The sequence below is a fragment of the Diospyros lotus genome, chromosome 2 (genome assembly GCF_014633365.1).
Source record: "Diospyros lotus cultivar Yz01 chromosome 2, ASM1463336v1, whole genome shotgun sequence".
Lineage (NCBI taxonomy): Eukaryota > Viridiplantae > Streptophyta > Magnoliopsida > Ericales > Ebenaceae > Diospyros > Diospyros lotus.
Genome location: NC_068339.1, coordinates 19,209,760 through 19,233,177, shown reverse-complemented (window position 1 = coordinate 19,233,177; position 23,418 = coordinate 19,209,760). Strand labels below are relative to the sequence as shown.

The window sequence follows — 23,418 nt, the reverse complement described above, 5'->3', positions numbered from 1 at the left end:
GATCGCTGGCTGCTTTCTCTGTGTCCACCATAGCCGATCGACCATCTCTTTCTCTCTCACTCGATCTGATCTCTCTCTCTTTCTCACTTCTCTCTTGCTTCCCGATCTCTCGATCATGCTTGGCTAAGCTATCAGCCTCAACTCTCTCTCAGCCTCAAATTTCATATCTAAATTCTGAATAAGAGAATCCTAGGTAGCCTGATGGGCATATATGTATATATATTCACACAAATTACACATTTACTTCACCAATTATCCTTAATTGCACTTAGGGGTTTTGATAATTGCACTAGAAATTTGGATAATAACTCTTGGACCCTCGAAGGCTTTAAAATAATTACCCTTAAGCCACACAATATCTCAATTTATCAAAATTAATAACTGACATTTACTCAATAAAGATCGATTTCATCCATGCGCCCTTACAAGACTCTTGTTTTATCCCGAAACCACCACAGGGGTCAATCATTATGAAAAACCAAAGCCGCCTCAGAGTTCCACTGACTTCCGAAAGTCCTCTACAATCATTCGATTTTTCAATCAAAATCGAAGTTGTATTTTAGTTGTACCGAAAACCATCTCAATTTCGATTTCTTTTAACACCATAAATTCTATTTTGGGACGTTTATCAAAATCATATCATTTTCTTTAGACAATTACATTCTGGGGCATTCCCTTCAGTCGATTCGGCACTTATAACTGTAAGAAATTACACTTAAGTCCTTAATCTTTTAATAATTTCTCCTATAACCCAATTAAAATTACTCTTGATCCCTTTATAAAATTTGGGATATTACACGGAGTTGAGACATGAGATAGGATTTGCACTCTCCCCCATAGAAAAAGTAAGCAAAAAGGTAGATGGTAACCCTCTGTTTTACACCTTAGCAGTTGGGAATGATCCCTGCGAGTGTCTTAAGGAAAGAAGGCCAAGCAATAACAACTGGGAGCATCACGAGTCCCATAAAAGAACACAATAAGGAGAAACGATGACTTTCTTAGATGAAAACCCCCATTCTCAACCAAACTTCAATGATCTCCTAATCATCTTTGCTATAGTGGGAGAATGGGATGGGATTTAAGTAATCTTGGTTAATACTGAGTTCCTCACTAATCTTACACTAAAGAGCTTTCCTCAATATGATGTATAAGGTGGAACAACTCAATCCAGTTTGAATTCCTTTAATTGGTTTTGATTGAATGGAGTTGATCGATGAGACTATATAGATCTGGATGATAATGGGTACAAGGTTGGAGAAGATAATCACTAATCTTGAACAAAACAAAACAAAATTAAATAAAATTTCAAATATATTAGACTAGTGTAGAGAGTGATTTAACTTATTTATTACTTGACTCTATATTTAAATGTGGTCTGAAAGGGGATAGAAGAGATACATTTTGTTTTGTTTAGATGAAAGCTTTAAAAGAAGAAATATCCCATATTTTACTTACACTCGTATTTGACTTTGACTTGTAATGAATGGAAATGAAATATATTTATAAATATAATTATTATTTTATTCTTATTTTTTAGAACGTTTTTCTAATCTTACTTACAAAAAATCCAAAACTTACCTAAATTAAAAACCATTTTGGGCTAGGGAAAGCATTAATGTTTTTGGTAATAATAATAGCTTTTAAAATTTTTGTTGCTAGTAATAAGCTACAACATTGTGTAATTAAATTTAAAATTTTGAAATTGTTTATTTATTTTTAAAATAAAAAATATTATCATAACTTTATCTTTTTATTGTTTCACCCTTAATACTTTATTCAAATAAAATAAAAATATATTATATTATTTGTATTTTATCTTTCTAAATAAAAAAAATAAAATTATGTAACCCTATTGTCACATTTCCCACGATTATACATCGAATAATCATTCCCTTCACTAATATAATTCACGTCTCTGTAAACTGAGCGTTAAGTATTATCGCCCGACACAGAAAGCAGAACGGCCCAAAGCCGAAGGACAGTCATCACTGCGGTCCGTCATATTTCCCCTCGAACTCCAATCGCAAACCCTCGCCATTCACAGTTCCATTTGAGCACGAAGTCATCGAAGACGATCTTCCGCTCTGCACAAGCGGCAAAATCGCACTCCAAAACTGCCAATCAAATATTATTTATATAAGTGAGGACCAGCTTCTCGTAATTTGAAATGGCTGACGTCTCCGACGAGGCCAAAACCATCGAGCTGCTCTACGAGTACGGCGAGCGGCTCAACAGCGCCAAAGACAAGTCTCAGGTTATTATAATTTCTCTGGTGTGTCGTTAGTATGTGGTTTTGTCTCTGCGGATTTGGGGATTTAAGAGTTGAAATTGGGGAATATGTGACAGCATGTAGAGGACTACCGGAGTATAATCAAGGCGGCGAAAAGCGAGAGCGTCAAGGCGAAGCAGTTAGCAGCTCAGCTCATTCCCAGGTTCTTCAAGTTCTTCCCTGAACTCTCCGCCTCCGCCGTTGATTCTCATCTCGATTTGTGCGAAGAAGAGGAGCTTGGGGTCAGTTTTCTTTACAATTTTCTTTCCTTTTATTGCAATGGCTTTATTATGCTGAATGATCGAATGAATCAATTGAACTAGCTGCCCGAATTGATTACTCGAGTAGCTTTCTGCACCGATTTCCCTCTTTTTAAATATTTATTCATAGTTCATTGGGCTGGCATACCATCCAGTATCGGGCCTTAGTGCCACTTCCTGTTTCCAGGCTCTGCTGGAACTAATCTTGATATTTCTGGCAAAAGTGAACTGCAACCGCAAATCACACGCGCACAGAGAGTAAAGGCAACCCAAGCTGCGTGCCCCTTAAATTGGTTTTGAAATTTTATTTGTCTTTTCATATTAGAAAATGGATGCATACTCCTTTTTTTATTATTATTGTGATGGAAACTATAAATCATAAGTTTTATCACTGTCTGAATGGTGGATGTTGGAAGTTGTCACGACCCTAGGGTTGGGCCAGGGTTTAGAAGGGAAATTGAGAAGAACTCGGAAGAGAGAGAGAGAGAGAAAGATAGTAGAGTTGGAGGGAGAGACTGAGCAGAAATAGAGAGAACGGAAGCGAAAAACGAGAGAGAGAGAATGTAAGGAGAGAAATCTGAATCAATATATTATTTCACCATACCCTTCTCTACATACTATAGCCTATTTATAGGCTGTCTCCTAACAAACAATTGTAAGTCAATTACAGTTTTGCCCGTCTAATACTCCTAGGGTTGTGACCAGTCTAATACTCCTAGGGTTGTGACAATTCTTTCTCCTTGAAAGATTTCTTGTCCCCAAAAAACTTATTACCATTGAGCCGTTGTTATTCATCCAATCCCACAAGAATAGAAGGGTTCAATACTCTTGATATCAGAGAGAGTTTGAAGCAAAAGTCTAGGTTGGTTCTTTAAAGAAGCTGGCTGGAATACAAATATTTTGACAAAATGGAAAATGCACTGAGGAGGTTATTTTTTTGGGAAGTTAAGGACTGATAAGGGTGACGTTACATTGGTTTCTCTTAGAAGTGGTTGAGGTGAGAGGTCAGCTAGGCCCTAGCTTCTGTCCATGAATCCTTTAGTAATTGTTCTTCCAAGAAAAGCTTGAATGCCTCTTTGGTTGAGAGACTGAGAAAGGGTGAAAACTTAGAATTTCCTAGAGAAGTCTATGAAGGGTTTTAGAGAAGAAAGGAGCTTGAATTATGTATATGCACGTTATTAAAGACTTGTATCATGGAGAAGAGATGTGTAAGAGTGAACTCACTAATTATGTGAAGGCAAAGGTACCATGAAGCATGCTGTTGCAGATGACCTAGTGTTGGTTGATGAGATGAAAAAAGACATGAATACTAAGCTCGAGATATGGAGGAACATACTAGAATCTCAATGTTTTAAATTAAGTAGAGTGAAAACCGAATATATGGAATGTAAATTTAGTAAAAATATAAGTGTGGATGATGTTATGAATAAATTTGAATATCAAATTATACCAAGAAAATATCAATTTTAGATATTTTGGATCAATCACCCAAATGAGGATGTTTCCTATAGTTAGGCAAGATGGTTAAAATGGAAAAGTGCATTTGGCATTTTATATGATAGTAAGATTCTATAAGAGCTAGAAAGAAAGTTTTATAAGACAACTGGATGACCAGCTTTGTTATGAGACCACAGAATGTTGGGCAATAAAGTACCAACATATGCAAAATATGAGAATAAGAAAGATGAGCATGCTAAGATGGATGTATAGCCATACAAGAAAAGATAAAATTAGGGATGAGGTTATTCATAATAAGGTTGAAGTGGCTTCTATTGAAGATGTGGGTGACACAATTAAGAGGGTCTGGTCATGTGAGAAGATCAAATAGTAGAGGTCCTTGCAGGGAGAGTTGATGGAATGGAAAAAGTAGTTAGCAAAAGAGGTGGAGCAAGGCCAAAAAAGACTTGGTGGGAGATGCATAAGTTTGATATTTAAGTACATGGGCCTTGTAGAAAATAAGACAACGGATAGAAATGAATAAAAATCTAGAATTTTTGTAGCTAACCCCACATAGTGAGATAAAGGCTTGGTATGTTGCTTTTGTGTATTGGCTCCTGTTTGTAGTTTTTTCCTCTCCTTTTTTGATGCACGCCAGGTTATGCCAGCATCCTTTCTTGAGGTTTTGTTTTGATGGATGTCGGCTTGGTTGAGTATGAGACAAAATAGTGTTTTGAGGATTATTCTTTTCTGTGTTTTGTGTTATATATGACATGAGAGTAATAGAAGAGCTTTTGGGGGTGTTTAGAGGATTATTCTGCATGTGTGTTATATGGCAGGTGAATAATAGAAGAGATTTTGAGGGTGTTGAGAGTTCTATTTTTTGTTCTAAGGGTACTATTCCTGTTTTGTTGTATTTTTGCTTGTTAGGGAGGCTTATCCCATCCCTTAGGTCCCTTTGTCATACGAAGTTTAAGGTTCCATTTGGCTTTGAGTTTGGGGGTGCATTGAGTTGAGTTTATGGCCAAAGGCAATAAATAGGGCGTTTGGTAAACTTCAATTCAACTCACGTTAGGTGTGCTAGCGGACTCAAACTCAACTTGTATTTTGGAGCATTAGGTGCATTGAGTTGAGTTAAAAGTGTTTTATCAAACAACTATGATTGAAACTCAATTTAACTTGATCAATTTACCAAAAATTTTATGTAATCAAACTCACCTCACCTCAACCCACTGATTTCACCTCAATTCCAAACAGGGCCTAAGTATATTTTATACAAGGCTCACCCTTAGGGCGTCTTATATACATATTTTGTTGCTTCTATATAGTTTTAAGTCTCAAATCTTTGAGGCTTACTGCTCCATCATCAAATGATTAGTCAGAGGGACATCATTGGTACAGGTATCTTGTTGTGAGCTCAAGATGCCCTTTCTTTTAAAATTTGGATGTGAGGTGCATGTCGTTTTGTGTAAAAATGTTATGATTAATCCATAAAAGATGGTTAAAATCAATTTGTTCCTGAAATTATAATGTTATAAAGTACACTGTATCTACGTTTTCCTGTTATACACTTCTCTTGAATCCAGTGTTTAAAATTTTGCTTTTCATCTGCAATTACAGGTTAGTGTGCAGGCAATTCGTGGACTCCCTCTTTTCTGCAAGGATACGCCAGAGCATCTCTCTAAAATTGTAGACATTCTTGTACAACTCCTTGCAGCTGGTAAATTTAGTTTCCTGGCTGTTCTGGTGAACATATGTTCATTACTCTTGTACATACCTAATTCTCAGATTTCTTAATGCTTTTAGAAGAAAACGTGGAGCGCGATGCAGTGCATAAAGCCCTTTTGTCGTTATTGAGGCAGGATGTGAAAGGTAATTAGTCTTTTACTATCTTCTCTAATTCATATTATGTGGACAAAGTGCTTTCAATAAAATCGCCCTACTCCTATTGTACATGTTTTGGCCACTGGGTTTCAGACTGTTGGCTCATTGGGGGTGGGGGGTGGGGTTCATTGGTTTGCTTGAAAGCTACCCCTTTTTGTGTGATCTGGAATATAGGGAGGTTTTGGTGTAGGATGTTATTGGAAAATTGAAACTTCCCATCCGTAGTCTGATGGGTTGTTTCTCTATACCTTGCCTGTTTTTGTTAGGGTGGCATTCCCTCTTTCCTTCTTTTAACTTATTTATTTGTTGTGGAAGTTTGGGAATTAGTACAAATTGGTACATATATAGGTGTATAGCATCTTATATAAGATGTTTGTGTCCTCTTTTTGGAGATTTATTTTGGTGTAAGAGGTTTCTATAACACATAAGGTGTGTAACACCTAAAGTGCTGAGTTTGTGTCTTCTTTTTTGGTGCCTGTACAATGATAACTACTAAATGGGGCACTTGGTAGAAAGAAAAAAAAAAAAAAAAAAGAAAAACAAAGTTGTGCTACCTAATAAATTGGGGCAACTGGGAACATTTTTTTTTTCTCTCCTGGTACAAATGAAGTGATTAAACAATAAGCCTTATTGTGGTCTAATGTTTAATGTTTGTATGAGTAGGTGCATAGCATGTCATGCACTAGTAAACTGTGTATCCTTTAATATGTACCTTTTCTGATTCCCTGTTCTTCCAAAATTAATACATATTAGTTTTATTGATTGGTTATCATGGATAATTTTCAGCATGCTTTTGTTTCCTTTAAAGATGTCTTTCAAATTATAATTTTTATGAAGGTTTTTTTTTGTTCTTTTCTAATAATTTTCTCATTTCTATATCTAATGTGTATTCTTTTATTGTGATAAACTCAGTAATTGTTTTGTTTGTTCAGCATCTTTGACTGCCTTATTTAAGCACATTGAGAGCATTGATGATTCAAGTACAGATGAAAATATTCGTGAGAGGACTCTCTGCTTTATTAGAGATAAGGTGAGAAATATTTTTTTTATCATGGTTATGCCTTTTTTTTTTTTTCCCTGAACTATATTGAGGAGTAATCTATTCTTTTAACAGGTTTTCCCTCTTAAGACAGAGATCTTGAAGCCTCAGGAGCAAATGGAGAGGCATATAACTGAATTGATAAAGAAAGTATGATCACAATTTTGTTTTCTATATATTTCTTATGTGCAATTATGTTTATGGCCCTTTTCTAGCCTGTCACTTTCTTATTTTTGCTGTTATTTTGTTATTTCTTATGAAGCAATTGTCTTTGCTTTGATATTTTTCTAGAAGATTAAAGAGATTTTGGTTGGCTGCTATTGCAGAGTTTGCAAGATGTGACTGGAGCAGAGTTTAAAATGTTCATGGATTTTTTGAGAAGTTTGAGTATATTTGGAGAGAGAGCTCCTCCGGAGCGTGTTCAAGAACTCATTGGAATTATTGAAGGGCAAGCCGATCTAGATGCACAGTTCAATGTGATTACTCGTCTTTTGTTGCATTAAGTTTCAGAACTTATTTCTTTGATCTTTGATTCGGAGATGAGATTTCGTCCTGCTTAAGTTCATTTTAGATTTTACTAATATGAATTTCATTAACTGGTAGGTTTTATTCACAAAAGTTCTATTCTAATGTAGTCTATTTCATGATTTTGGAACTCCTGTAAACAACTACAATAACGTGTATTGTTGCCAGGAGTGACTAAATTTATGACAATAGCCTTGTACATCTGCATTGCTGACTATGAATGCTAAATCCTGAATTCCTTAGTCTTATTCCATGCATATGGAGTGTTGTGTTTATCTACTTCACAAGATAGAATTGTGTCTTTCAATATATTGTTTTTACCCCCTAAACTTTTTAAGAACGAGAAGAATATGATTTAATTTTGAACATCCAAAACCTTGGTGTTAATGTTTCAACTGTTCTAATTACTATTGAATAAATGATTTCATAAAACATATGTCACCATATCTGGGGCTTTTTTTGAATTCTGAGTTTTGGGGCATAAGACAAACTTCGTTATTGAACTATGATCTCTGGGTGCTTATTATTGGATCTTGGAGGTTAACAAGCAAACTTATTCTGTACTTTATGAAGATCGTGGTAGTCACATGATTTCTATCATCCTTCTGCTAAATAGAGTTTTTGCCAACTCATGTTAAGGGGTTTGAAGTACAATGTTCTTGTTCAAGATGGCAGATTTTGGGGAGAGAAACCATTTGGAAGAGCCCCTATCTCTCCTTGGAGTGTTTTGGATGAGTTGAAGTCCATTATGGAAGTAATTGTGCCAAGCATCCTTCTGCCAAATAGATGATTTAAGTTTTCTAATTTTTATCACTATAGGTCCATGGCCTTATGCTTATAATTTAAGAAGAGAAACCAAGTTGTCTGAAAACCTATTTAGTTTCATGCCTAGTAGATCATCAATGGAAGCTATATATGATATACTTGCTAAGGCACTTAATGGGGAGATATAGAGATAAATAGTTTAGGTGTGGTGCTTATAGATTTAGAAAAAAAAAACTTGTGATAGTTCCTAGGAAGTTTTATGGAGGGTCTTGAAGAAGAAAGTAGTTCGAATTGATTATATGCAAGTTAATAATGACATGTATCATGGAGCAAATATAGGTGTCAAGTTTTTTCAATTACAATTAGATTATATCAAGGATTTGCGTTGAACCATTATCTTTTTTTCCTAGTAATTGATGACGTCACTAAACATATTCAGGCAAAGGTGCCTTGGTGTATGCTATTTTCATATGATATTGTCTTGGTGGATGAGATCAAAGAAGGCATAAATACTTATCCAAGATATGGAGGAACACTTAAGAATCTTGAGGTTTTAAGTTAAGCAGATTGGAAATCAAATAAGTGGAATGTAAGTTTAGTAAATATGTGGATGATGTTATGGTAAAACTTGAAAATTAAGCCATCCCAAGGAAAGACTAGTTTAGATATCTTGTATGACACAAAATGTGGGGGCACTAAAGCACTAACATGTGCAAAATATAAATGTAATGAAGATGAGAATGTTACAATTGATGTGCGGCCATACAAGAAAATATTAAATTAAAAATGAGGTTATTCATGATAAAGTCAGAGTGGTTCTTAGTGAAAATAAAATATGTGAGACAATTAAAATAGCTTGGTCATGTGAAAAGAGGACCAATAAAGGCTTTTGTGAGGAGAGGGATGGAATGGAACAAGCCTTGAGCAATTGAGGCAGAGGAAGACGAAGAAAAACATGGTAGGAGAGTGTTAGGCATGATATGAATTGTAAGCATCTTATAGAAGATAAGGCTATAGATAGAAATGATTAGTGAGATATAATTTGTGAAGCTTAGGAAGAAAACTCTAACTTTTAATATGTATTTACCACACAATTAAACTCATAGATTATACATCTATATATATAAATACAATGGGCCATGGGCCATGGGCTCTAATATAAGATTAATCATAGATTATAACCATATAACTCAACATTCCCTCTCAAGCTGGAGCATATATATCATATGCACCGAGCTTGCTACAAATATGCTCAATTCGAGGATCCCTGAGAGATTTAGTGAAGACATCTGCTAACTGGTCATTGGAATTGACAAAATTTGTGATAATACAATCAGATAAAATCTTCTCTCAGATGAAGTGACAATCTATCTCGATATGTTTGGTCCTCTCATGAAAGATTGGATTGGAAGCAATATGTAATGCAGCTTGATTGTCACAAATTAATCTCATCTGTGATATCTCCCCAAACTTGAGCTCTTGAAGCAATTGTTTTAATCAAATAAATTCACACGTTGCCAAGGCCATAGCACGATATTTTGCCTCTGCACTCGACCTAGCAACAACCTCCTGCTTCTTACTTTTTCAAGATACTAGGTTTCCTCCAACTAGAATACAATATCCTGAAGTAGACCGTTTATTAGAGGGAGAACTTGCCCAATCAGCATCAGAATATCCGACTACTTGAGTATGACCTCTGTCCTCATACAATAGTCCTCTACTTGGAGCTCCCTTAATATACTTGAGAGTCCGGACTACCGCATCCCAGTGACTATCACAAGGAGACTGCAAAAACTGACTGACAACATTGACTGAGAAAGAAATATCTGAACGAGTGATAGTGAGATAATTAAGTTTTTCGACTAGCCTGCGGTATCTTCCAGGATCAACAAGAGGCTCCCCCTGTCCTGGTAAGAGCTTTACATTAGGGTCCATAGGAGAGTCTATAGGTTTACAATCAAGCATCCTAGTTTCTTCTAGAATGTCTAACACATACTTTCGTTGAGAGATAACAATACCAAAACTGGATTGAGCAACTTCTATGCCAAGAAAGTATTTAAGTAACCCCAAGTCTTTAGTCTGAAAATGATGGAAAATGTGTTCCTTCAACTGAACAATACCATCCTGATCATCATCTGTAATAACAATATCATCCACATAGACAACCAAGTATATACACCTCTCCTGTGATGTGTGTTTATGAAAAATTGAATGATCAGACTCACTACGACTCATACCAAAGTCTTGAATGACAGCATTGAAACGACCAAATCAGGCTCGAGAAGACTGCTTCAACCCATATAGTGAGCGACGGAGTTTACAAACCTGCCCAGACTCCCCTTGAGTAACAAACCCAGGAGGTTGTTCCATATAAATCTCCTCTTGAAGCTCACAATGTAAGAAGGCATTCTTAATGTCTAGCTGATACAACGGCTAGTGGCGCATAGCTGCTATAGAGAGAAACAAACGCACAGAAGACATCTTAACAATAGGGGAAAAAGTATCACCATAGTCAAGACTATAAATTTGAGTATACCCCTTGGCAACCAAACGGGCCTTAAGACAATCAATCTGTCCATTAGGACCCACCTTGACAGTATAGATCCACCGACAACCAACAAGAGATTTCCCTGGGGGTAAAGGGACCAAATCTCAAGTACCACTGGAATGCAAAGTAGTCATCTCATCCACCATTGCTTGTTGCCACCTCGAATCAGAAAGTGCCTCACGAATAGTCTTAGGTACTGAAACAGAGGATAAGGAAGACACAAAAGCACAAAAAAGAGATGAGAGACGGTGATAGCTAAGAAAATTATAAATGGGGTGAGGATTGCGAGAAGAACGGGTACCTTTCCGAAGGGCAATAGGAAGCAAATCCTCAGAAGGCAAGGCCGCAACAGGTGGAGAGACTGGAGCAGGATGTGATGCAACAGGAGTCACTAAAGGAGTAGGAGACACGAGAGAAGGCGCAGGAACAACATCTCCACCTGGAGGAGACCGAGGCTGATGACGCCAATGATACACTTGCAATGGGGTAGAGGAAGGAGCAGGGAGAATAGAAGCAAGAGGACTCGCGGTAAGAGGGATTGCCTCAAAAATGGGTTGACACTCAGAAGGAGGTGAAGAGTAGAAAGGAGATGACTCAAAGAAGGTAACATCGCTGAAAGAAAATAGCGGCGGGTGTCAGGAGAATAACATCGATAACCCTTCTGAAGGCGAGAGTAAGCAAGAAAAATGCACTTGATGGACTGAGTAGACAATTTATCTTGACTGGGAGACAAGTTATGGACAAAGCAGGTGCAACCAAAGACACGGGGAGGAAGAATATATAATGGTTGATCAGGAAACAAGAGAGAGTGAGGAATCTGGTGCTAAAGATCCAAGGAGGGCATCCTATTAATGAGATAGCAAGCAGCAATGACAGTTCAGCCCAAAAGCGAAAGGGAACATGATGATGCAGAAGAAGAGTGCGAGCAGTTTTAATCAAATTTCTATTTTCATGCTTAGCAACCCCATTATGCTGTGGTGTATATGCATAAGATGATTGATGCAAGATCCCCTGAGAAGACATAAAAGTAGTAAAGGGAATAGAAAAATTCTCAAGGGCATTGTCACTGCGTAATACTTGGACAGAGGTATGAAATTGCGTTTTGATTTCAGCACAAAAGGATTAAAAAATTGAGAATAACTTGGAACGATTTTTCATTAAATACAACCATGTGCAACGAGAATAATCGTCAATAAACGTTACAAAATATTGAAAACCCAAACAGACACGACATGACTAGGACCCCAGACATCAGAATGAACTAAAGCAAACGGGGACACAGCCCGATTATTGACACGCTTTGGAAAAGAAGTGCGAGACTGTTTTCCAAGTTGACAAGACTCACAATGAAAAGACGACAAACTAGACAAACTGGGGACCATCTTCTGAAACTTAGCCAAACTAAGATATCCCAAACGATTGTGGAGAATAGCAGGAGACTCAGTCACCGAGCAAGCAACAGGAGATGCAGGAAGGTTGAGATGATAGAGACCCTGCGACTCACATCCGACGCCAATCATCTGTCCCGTACCGCGATCCTAGATAGTAACAGAATGATCATCAAAGGTAATAGAACAATTTAAGGCACGTGTAAGTTTACTAACAGAGACAAGATTAATGGGACAATGAGGAAGATAAATGACATAATCTAAAGGTAGAGAAGGTAAGGGTTTGGCAGTGCCAACAGCTTTAGCAACCGCTTTGGACCCATTGGCTAATGTTACAGAAGGTAAAGAAATATAATTAGTAAAATGAGAGAATAAATGGGGATTACCAGAGATATGGTTAGAAGCACCTGAGTCCAGGACCCATGGTCCTAAAGAGGATGACTGAGTGAGACAGGCAGTGGAATCACCAGAGTGGGCGACAAAAGCAACTGTGGATGAGGATTGTTAGGACGTCTTATACTTGAGATACTCATCATAGTCAGCCCCAGTGAGAAGGACAGATTGTGGTGGATGACCATCACAAGACTCAGATCGAGAACTATCAGCATGAGCAACATTAACACGAGGAGGGCGGCCATGCAACTTATAACACTGTTCCTTAGTATGCCCCCACTTGTGACAGTAGTTACACTTAGGGCGTTTGCCCCGATTACCACGATCTCCTCCCTGTTCGCCACTACTCTGAACCCGTGAAGCCATAACTGAATGATCACCTGCAGAAGATTGAGGGACTGTAGGAACAGATGAAACCCGAAGAAGACGAGAATACACTTCATCCATAGTAGGTGCAGTAGGACTAGCAAGAATTTGATCACGAACAGGAGCAAGGTTAGGACCAATGGTAGCAAGAGTACACACCATGAAGAACTTATCTCGCTGAGCTAGATCCTTTGCAGCAGTCTTACCAGCAGGTAACAAGGAGTTAAATTCAGCTTTAATAGAGGCCATCTGACCAAGGAAATCATGAAGAGTCAAACCCTGCTGTCATAAACTAAGCAGATTAGACACCACTGAATACAGACGTTGAATGTCATTAGTGTGTAGTGCCTTGGCCTGAGCCCACAACTCACAGCACGTGGTGTAGTTAGTATAGATCGGATGAAGAGAAGGATCAATTGGCTGCCATAGGAGACTATACAATAGAGCATCAACTCTCTGCCACTCAGTTTTAGTTGTGGTCACATTCTCGGCCTTGGTAGTTGGATGATCCTGTAAACCTTGACCCATACACCATAGTTCAACCGCTTTGGACCAAGAGATATAATTGGAACTGCCCATCAACTTCTGGAGAGGGAGACAAAATACTTGAGAATGAGCCAGATTTACTAGTACCAGCCATGTTGGACAAAAGGGAGCCCTACAAGATCAACAGATCTGAAACAAAAGGGGTTAAAAATAGCCAAGCAGAGAGGCTGGATGATCCAGCACAAAGAATGAGGTGCGCTGGAGATGGCAGACAGCGGATGCCGGTGACCAACGGTAGCGGATGGCAGCGAAACCACCTGGACTGGGATGGATTGAAGGAGGCGAGTCCAATGGTGAAGACGACGTCGCGATCGGAGCGCTGGAGAGAGAGATCGAAGCCAAAAAAAGTCTCTGAATAGTGCGAGAGAGGCGGTGCGTGGCGGCGGCAATGGCTATGATCCTTCGGGAGTCGACAGATCGGAGGCCGGCGAACACACCGGTGGTGGCGGTGTGTGTGATCGGTGGTCGGATAGTGAAGACCCGCTGCAGACCAGTAGCGTAAGCACTGTGGCGGTGGTGTGCGCGAGCGGCGATGACGGTGGCACGACAGGCTGTGGTGGTCGGTGGCGACGCGACCGATGGTGGTCGTCGGTGATGTGGGCGGCGACGACGGCTAGGGTTTGTATGGTGGCTGCTAGGGTTTGTATTTTGGCTCTAATACCATGTGAAGCTTAGGAAGAAAACCCTAGCTTTTAATATGTATTTACCACACAATTAAACTCATAGATTATACATCTATATATACAAATACAATGGGCCATGGGCCACGGGCCATGGGCTCTAATATAAGATTAACCCTAGATTATAACCATATAACTCAACAGAATTCATGTAGCCAACCTCCACATAGTGATATTAAGGCTTCATATTTTGTTGTGCTATTTTATGCGCTGATGATGTTGAATTGCAGTATGGAAGTAATTGTTGGATATTGTAGGTAGTATTCTCTGAGCACATAAAGCACTTTTTGGAGTGTTTTTATATCATTAGGTGCATTTGAGAGTAGGAACAACTGCGCATCTAGCCATCTTTGCCTTTTGCCTAAAGTCAAATTGGTTATGCTGAAATATTTGTCTTCAGGGTGTGGAGACCTGCAGAAATCTTTGTGAAGGAATGTTTATAGAAGAAATGAGACTAGATTGCTTATATATAAGTTATTCAGGGCATGCATCATTAAGCAAAAATATGTGTTAAGACTTTGAGGAGGATATACTGGGTTTCTCAATTACAGTTGGATTACATCAAGGATCTGCATTGAGACCTTGTCTCTTTGTTCTTGTGATGGCTAAACTCACAAAGTACATCCAAGTAGCGATAGATTGGTATTTGTTATTTGCTAATGATAGTGTCTTCACTGTCTTGGTGAATGAGACAAAAGATGGTTTGAGTACTAAGTTCAAATTGTGGGGGGACACTTTAGAATTCAAAGTCGTCAAGTTTTGCAAGTCAAAATTTGAATATGGAAGAGAAGTTTAGTAAAAATAAAAATATGAACGATGTTGTGTTGAGAGTTGAAGATCAAAATTATTCCTAGAAAACAGCAGTTTAAATTCCTCGGATTAATTATTCAGAAAATGTCAGATTATTGAGAATGTTACTCACATAATCAAGGTGGGATGGTTAAAGCGAACAAGTATGCCAGTATCTTGTTCAAACAGAAAATTCTTTAAAGTTAAAAAGATTATTTTATTGGGTCTCTGTTAGACTATCTTTATTGTATGACATGAAATGTTAGGTAGTTAAGTTCTATTATGTGCGGAACATGAGTGTAACTGCAATGGGGATGTTACAGTCAACAAAAACAGTCACAAGCCTTAAGGCCACTAGGTTTATGTGTTGTGTGTGTGTGTGTTTTGGGGGGGGGGGGGGGGGGGGAGTTGGAGTTACTGTCATATAGAAAAAGAAAGCAACATTAATTAGGGACAACATTATCTATAGTAAGGTTGGAGTAGCACCTATTGAAGATAAGATGTGCAAGTCAAGATTAAGATGGTTTTGACATGTGAGAAGAAGATTAACAGACACTTTTATGTTAGCAGAGTGCATGGAATGGAATAAATTTAATAGTGAAAGATGAAGAGAAGAAATCAAAGAAATTTGGTAGAAAACCCTTAAACAAGACATGGGGATATAATGGCCTTAGATATGATATGGTCATGGATAAAGATGATTGGGGAGCTAGAATTCATGTGGTTTATCCCACTTAATGGGATTATGGTTTGTGATAATGATGATGATGAGTTTGCCCTAGGGGTGCTTTCTCTTTGACCTTGTTATGTTATTTTAACTATCTGCCAACAGGTAAAAAGAAAAGCTAGCAATGTTGTCTCGGTCTTTTGTTTATTTTCCAAAATATTCTTGTGTCTGAATGTCATGTCATAGCTTTTAATTGCCTGAAAGGTTTAGCCGTTTGTCACTTATTCTTTGTTATAATGGCTTCTGAAATGCAGGTTTCAGATGGTGACCATATTGATAGATTGATATCATGTTTGTTCATGGCTCTTCCTTTCTTTATGGTATGATCTATGTTAATATTGGATTCCCCCATTTTGATCTAATTGTGGATTTTTCTGTTGGATAGAACACGTCTTTAAATTGGACTGAACCACATGTCTATTTTACAGCAGGGTGCATCCAATAGCAAATTTCTCAACTATTTGAACAAGCACATTTTGCCTATTTTTGACAAGGTAACATCGCACTTTCTATGGCCCTTTACTAGTATATTAGTTATTTGCCCATTTTAGTCAGTGTGTTTATGATTTGTGTATTTATAATTTGTGATGGTTGGAGTTGCAACAAATTTGATTGCTTAGCCTGCCATTTGATAACTAAGTGTGAGGTCATCCTAATTTCGGTCAGAAATTTGATTTACTAAGCACTTTGAAGTTTAATCATACTTTTCTATGAGTAAGAGGTTCAGTTTTTGTTTGCCTTTGAAAATATATTTGACAACTGCTGTTGTTTGACAAATGCTGTCAAGTTTGTGTTATGTTTTTATCATTGGTTTTCTGTATATGCTATATTCTTTTCAGGGGAATATAAAGACACCGATATTTGTGAGACACAGGTGTTTTTGGGTATTCAAACAATTTGTGCATGCGTGTTGTGTAAGCTAAGATTATAATTTACTGAATTCAACTAAACGTCTTTCAAAAGGCAAGCCTCGGCAGTAATGGTAACTCGTTTGTGATTTGAAGGTTGAGAGTTTAAGTTGTGGAAACAATCTTTGTAAAGGTAAGGCTACATACAAAAATGACAATCCCTCGACCCTTGCAAAGTGGGGAGCCCTGTGCATAAGGGATGCCATTTTTGTCAACTAAACATATTTCATGTTATTTGGGTCAGCCACATGCTTCCCATAATATATATATATCTAAAAATGTACATGTAGCATAGACCACTCAGAAAATTTGATCTGAGGCGTTGAAAGGGGATGGAATTGCTGTGCTAAAATATGGTTTAGCCTGCTGATGTGGATAGAAATCATATGGGTTTATGTGAATCTTGTGATATTATTATCTTTGCCCAAATGGTTTTGGCTTACATTTGCAGATAGCATACATAGTGTCAATTATCATGTTGTTCAGATTGTATGCAAATAATCCCTTATATTTCCCCCCCATCAGAATTAGTTCATTTCTAAAGTGGAGAATGGATTTCCATAAATATACTGATATATTATTTTGGTAATAAATAGTGCTCATTTTATATCTGGAGCAGTGATTAATTCCAGAAATGGATTCCATTGGTGTTTGAATAGGATAAATGACTAAAACAATACCAGACTTTGGGCTGTTTTTCAAATTTATTTTAAATTTTATCAAATCACCACAAGAACTTAAATTTTTGTATCACATGTTCTACCATCACTACACTGTTAAAAAAAAATGCACGGATGTTAATAAGTTTTGTATGTGAACTTAATGGCTGTGCAACTTTTTTAATAGCCGTTAACAGTGTTGTGGTTGCAGAACACAACTGATACATTAACTAAAGTTCTGGTGATGCTTTGATAAAATTTAAAGTTTGGAATAAAATTGAAAAACAGCTTAAAGTTTGGTATTGTTTTTAACGTTTACCCTTTCGAATATTATGTTAGTTTTTCTACGTGGGTGCTGGAAGTCCATTTGGCTTGAAGCTTATGGTAATTCTGTTTGAAGATGGATTTCTGTCCACTCTGTACTAAATATACTTTTTCAGCTTCCTGAAGAACGCAAAGTAGACTTGCTGAAGAACCTTGCAGAAAGTTCTCCTTACACCACCCCTCAAGATTCACGACAGATTCTACCCTCCGTTGTTCAGCTATTAAAGGTACACCTTCTCTTCTGTGTAATATGTGTAATTGTGTGGATGGGAAAACCCAAAAATGATTATCAGTTCTCCTGTGATGACCTTTTAAAAGGTGCATATTCTGTATGGAAGCATTACACTCTTGATCTATACATCAACTTCTATGGGCCAGTTTATATGTTATTTCTTTGGTTTTATTCTCTTATGAATCTCTTTGTCCTTGATCTTGAAATTCAAGTAAGTATTTATTTCCCTATATATACAGCCATTCATATTGTTATCTCCTCTTCATGCATCAGTGCCTTTCTTCTGTCATTTTCCTTTTTATCTATCTTTTGCTTGTTCCTGATGTGAGGCTAGTTTTCAGGTGTTAAAAAATATGAAATTGTTAGAGATTTGTATAATTCATTTTATTCCTTGTCTTTGTTTATTTTTCTTCTCAGAAATACATGCCTCGGAGAAAGTCTGGAGAAGAGACAAACTTTACTTATGTGGAGTGCTTGTTGTACACATTTCACCATTTAGCTTACAAGGTTGTTAATGCTGAACATTCCTAGTCTACCAGTGTATTTCATATCTGCATATTTCAATGCTTATTAACTCTTTACCATTTTACAGGCTCCAAATGCGACTAATAGTTTATGTGGTTACAAGATTGTGACTGGACAACCATCAGATAGACTTGGGGAAGACTTCTCAGAAAATTACAAAGATTTCACAGAAAGGTAATTTACTTATTTTACATCTTGATTCTCCTTAGATTCTTAGATATGCTTTCTGCAGCAAATTTCTGCGGACTCTATCTAACCTCAGACATGTTGTAGAGTGTAGACTTCTTTTGATGGATTGTGGACAAATGAATAAAAGAAAGAACTAGTAATAAGTCTGGTTCGGGGCTTGCTTGTGGATTTGACTGTTTCTGCCATGCATTTTGATTCCTTTTTAGAGTAAGTAATGACTTAAACAAAATGATGTTAGCACACGTAACAAAGTAAAAGAGTAGCCAAATAGACTCTTAGATTGGGTTGGCAAAAAAATAAAAAAGTAAAAAACTCTTAGATTTGATTAATCCTGCTTGAAACCTGTTTCTAGGCCATTAAATTTGCTGTTATATTTTTGATGCAACATTTTTTGAGATTCCAGTATTTAACTACCTTGTGTGTTATTTTCCAGAATTCCATGGTTGATTAGTGTAGATTTTTCCTTGTCCTGGGATGGAGGTGAAGCAATTTTCCTAATCAGTTTGTAATTTTCAAAATAGTACCTAAGTCAATGGTCACAATAAATCTGTGGATAACAACAAGCAACAAGAAGAATCACAAGCCTTAACCCCACCGAGTGGGGTCGGCTACATAAATTTTAGACCTCTTGTTGTCTCTATGAATGGTCATATCTTCTATAAAGCGATTATATCCAATCTCACGTTTAAGTGTTTTCGATCAAGTTTTTTATGATCTTCCTCCTTTGCTACGAACTTCTTCCACTTCATCCACACACTATCCCTACAGATTTTTGATGTGTACTCAACCATGTTTCAGATCTTTAATGCACTTTATCCTCATGCCAAGGTCATACATACTGTTTTTTGTTAAATGATGGAACATATGATGGCAGACATGTAACAAGCCGGTCTTTTTGGTATGAGAGAAGGTTGTGAGCATGTAGCACATGTATTATGTTTTACTTTGCTTAGATAAATCTTCAGTATTTTGAAATGTTAGAAACTGATCATTTCAATCTTATTTGTACTTATAAATGAGGTTTCTATATCTATACCATAATTATAAATGACTGTTCTTCAAGTGGTCTAGTAGGTTCAAAATTTCAGGTACTAATTATATCTTTGATGTTCATGGTATCATGCCAGATCTGTACTGTAGCAACTTGTAAAATTACTTTGTTGATTTCAGTCCAGAATAACTTGATTAGACTGGGAGCTGAAAAAAAGTCAGGTCAAGTTTTGTATCAGACATGTTCCTGGAACTAAGATGCATGTTCAAGATGGTTTATGCTCAATGTGTAAAGCAGTTTGAACATATTTCTAAACTGGATTGATGTTATGCCAAGAACAATTTGTTTGTTGAATTGGACAGCAAGCAAAACCACAATGATGCTGCAGGGGGGAAACCAACAGGGAGATCACCCAAAAATGGCGGTCTCTTAGTTTAAATGACGGGTACCTATCTTGGTCATCTTTCAAGGTTCTATATTTTAAGAGGTTTGGCTGATAAGTATTTCAGAGTGGTAATAATGCACGTTATGCTGTCAGTGCGCATAAATATTGGCACTGGTGGCTTTCACTTAAGTTGTCTATGTCACACTGTTCCAAGCACTTCCATTAAGCAAAGATTTATATTTTGACAAACTTGATGCCACCTTGTGTTTAAGGTCCATCCTGTTTAATTGAAGTATGATGTTCTCTTCTTTGCCCATATTACTGAGCAGTATTTTATCTTTGTGATACCTCAACCTTGGATGATATTATATTTCTCTATATAAATATTTTTTTTTCCCTTCTCCCTTCTCTCCTCCACGGGTTCTCCTTCCTACTCCTTACCTGAACATTGGATCCGACACCAACAGCAGTTGCCTTGTCCTTTCCACAATGTTAAACATATATTTGCTGCTGTAGTATATCTTCACACAGATATCTCAATCAATGTTTTGGAGGAGAATAATGACTGATGTTTCTGCTGTAATGAAAAGGCTTTCAGATGTTGTAGTAAGTAATACCTTAGCTCCCAGTTCTGGGAATGACCAGCCAGGGAAGGAGATTGGGGTTTCTATATGGTTGTCATACCTATTTAGCAAGGTTGAGTCTGCTTTCAAAGTAGAAGCTCACAAATAAATAAAGCTGCATTTAGGGTTGATTTCCATCAATTCCATTATTTGGCCAAAAATTTGTCTGATATGATTGCTTCTCTTGGCTGTCTCAATTGGATGAATTAAGAGATTAGAGTTGGTTTTGGTTCTAATTTCCTTGCTGACTGCATCCTTGCCAGCTGGTGGTGTTTGTTGCCTTACCAATTGCCTTTAGATTTCTTAGATAGATACTGGATTCCATTTGATCTCTCATGGTGGTTTTCATTTACAAGAAGGTGTTATTGTGAACTGAGGAACCTGCTCTTATCCATGTTCATCAAAATTCTGTCATCCCTCAGGATCTCTTGATACTGCATGATTGAAGACTCATCTGTCATCGTATTGGAATTCACTGTTATGCTCTCTTCAATTTATAAGAGCTTGAATCATTATGACTGTCTTGCCATTTTCATTTCCAAAAATTTGCTGTGAAGCTATCTGTTTAGAATATTTGGTAGGGGAGGAAAAGAGGAAAAAAGAATTCGGTATTATTCTCTCCAAACAGAACCAGGATTTTTCATAATCAATTGCCATCTTGAATCTTGATAGGATTTTCCGTACCTAGAATTATGTCTCTTCTAGCCAGTGACTGGAGTAAGGTGTGGATGGGTTGTAAGGCCTAATAAACAGTATCTTCAATGTTCTTTATCATTCTTCAGAACATACTTTTATTTATAACCAAGCATCAAAGAGCAATAGATTGACTTGCATTGCCAGGTCCTATTATCAGCATGGAATGCATTTGGCAACTGTTCTCTATTTCACACATGCCAACTAGGACATGGTTTACTTTCTGGATTTTAATTGTGGTTACAACAATTCATTTTTCCAATACTTGGTTACTGCATTGATGAGACAGGCTAAATAGCGTTGAAGAGTTAGCTAGGGCTACCATCAAGAAATTGACTCAAGGTATGGCCGAGCACAACAAAGGAATGGCTACTGCTAAATCTGACGAAGCAAAGGCTAGCATTGTAAGTTCACCTGAGACTTTCTTAATGATATCTTAATCGAGCTTTTATCTTAATGTTTAGCTGACACATGTGATTTGTGCAATGCCAGAGAGCTCAGAAGCAGAATACTACCACTGGATTGCGAACTTGCAATAACATTTTAGCGATGACACAGGTCTGACAGTGAAAGTTCCTTTGAGTTTTAAGTACGTGTTGATGTAATTGAGTCTAATGTTGCCTATCTTGTTTGACAAGCAGCTCCTACATTCAAAATCCCCTTCGTTCATTGGTGACAAGAGAATCAACCTTTCCTGGAAAGAAGCAGCAAAAGCTTCAGCACCTTCAACCGCTACTACTGCTGGGTATGTCAAAAATCAACTATTCACATATGAAACATGTCCACATCCCCAAAAAAATGAGTTGGAAAGAAGTGAGAGGAAAGGTCCTTCTTATTTTAAGCTCTGCAGGACACTTTTTGCCGGAAGATTTTTAGCGTGGTAAATGGAGTTTGTTTAGAATGGGGAACCAGTTATTCTAATCTATTTTTATGGATGTTACTTTTACAACAACAATGATTAGGTGGGGCTGACTACTTGAAGTCTTAACTTTCCAACCTTTGTCTAGAATGCATGATATAAGGTCTGACGATGTTTATGTTGGTTGTCAACTACCTAGTACAACCATCCTCCTCGGTCAGGTTTGGGACTCACTGTGAATAAGGGGAATGAGTTTCGCATTTCTAGTGTTGAGGGGATTACTTAATCCATAGGCAGAATTATGAATTTTACTTTTATAGTGGTATTTTTTCCCCTTTTTATCCTTCTATTGTTTTTGTCACCACCATCCACAACAACATATCAAACGTTTATCTCATTATGTGGGGTCGTCTACATAAGTTCTAAATCACCCACCATTTCTTTTTATGACCCTATCTTCTATCAGGTCTTTATAATTTCAGTCATTCCTCAATGCCTGTCACCAAAATTTTTATTGGTCTTCCTTTACTTTTTTGCTGGACACATGTTTATTCCATCAACCATCCTCACAGAAGTTTTTATTTGTCTTCTTTTCATATAACTAAGGCACCTTAATCGTTGTTTCCCGCATTTTGTCTAATTTATCTTTTTTTTTTTTATTGTCACACGTCTATTTTAACATTCTCATTTCCATTATAATCGTATTTTACACATGTTGGTGTTTTGTTTTTGTCTTGGCCTTGTTATGTTTGTCACCGCTGCTGCTACTGTTTTCTGCAGGGGGAAACGTCCTGCTGCTAATGATTCAAAAAACAATGCATCAAAGAAAGGTCGTGGGGCTGGTGGCTTGCAGAACCAGCTTGTTAACAGGGCGTTTGGCGGTCTATCATATGGCGGAAGAGGCGGCAAAAGGGGCAGAGGCCGGGGCTGGGGCGCCGGACGTGGGAGAGGAAGAGGTTACTAGTAGCTTTGATTCAATACAGACGACATTCACAGAAGAGGGGAATTTGGTTGAGTGGTTTAAGGTAGCAGAGCCAGCGAGTCATGTAATGTATCTTAATCACTATAATACTGTATCAAATTTTGTTGAGTTAGTAGAGTAGATAAAGTTATACCTCGTCAATGGAATTTGTCTGATTTGAGTTGTTTTGTATTCACTGGTTGGAGCTTTCTTTTTTATTGAAAAACAACAATTAATTTCCACCTGATACTTACTAATTTGGGAAACCATTCTCCAAAGGTCTCATTCTCACTTTAATAGTATTTCAATTAAGGTTTCGTTTGTTTTGACTTAATTTTTTATTTTTTGGTAATATTTGGATGACAAAAGTGAAAGTATTTTACATAAAAAAATGAGAAAATATAACTTACTGAAAGTATTTTAACATTGATTAATTTCATTTTATATATGCAA

The 23,418-nt window shown here is 37.3% G+C and overlaps 1 protein-coding gene across 2 annotated transcripts; it reads left to right on the top strand.

Moving 5' to 3' along the window:
• Positions 1–1,927: 1,927 nt before the first annotated feature.
• LOC127795409 (apoptosis inhibitor 5-like protein API5) lies at positions 1,928–23,207 on the top strand. Of its 2 annotated transcripts, none has more exons than XM_052327068.1 (16): positions 1,928–2,254; positions 2,347–2,511; positions 5,587–5,686; positions 5,773–5,838; positions 6,783–6,880; positions 6,965–7,039; positions 7,216–7,365; positions 15,871–15,936; positions 16,048–16,110; positions 17,624–17,734; positions 18,157–18,246; positions 18,332–18,438; positions 21,435–21,549; positions 21,638–21,703; positions 21,787–21,890; positions 22,785–23,207. In XM_052327068.1, exons 1-16 carry the CDS (start codon positions 2,168–2,170, stop codon positions 22,966–22,968), a joined length of 1,647 nt encoding a protein of 548 aa, XP_052183028.1. In that variant the 5' UTR covers positions 1,928–2,167; the 3' UTR covers positions 22,969–23,207. The 2 variants fall into 2 exon arrangements, with proteins under 2 accessions (XP_052183028.1, XP_052183027.1); XM_052327067.1 differs by having other exon boundaries at positions 16,045–16,110.
• Positions 23,208–23,418: the final 211 nt, after the last annotated feature.

Coding starts and splice junctions, on each gene's coding strand:
- LOC127795409 (XM_052327067.1), top strand. CDS start 2,168: ATGGCTGACGTCTCCGACGAGGCCAAAACCATCGAGCTGCTCTACGAG. Junction 7,040..7,215: donor TAACTGAATTGATAAAGAAA/GTATGATCACAA, acceptor CTGCTATTGCAG/AGTTTGCAAGATGTGACTGG. Junction 16,111..17,623: donor TTTTGCCTATTTTTGACAAG/GTAACATCGCAC, acceptor ATACTTTTTCAG/CTTCCTGAAGAACGCAAAGT.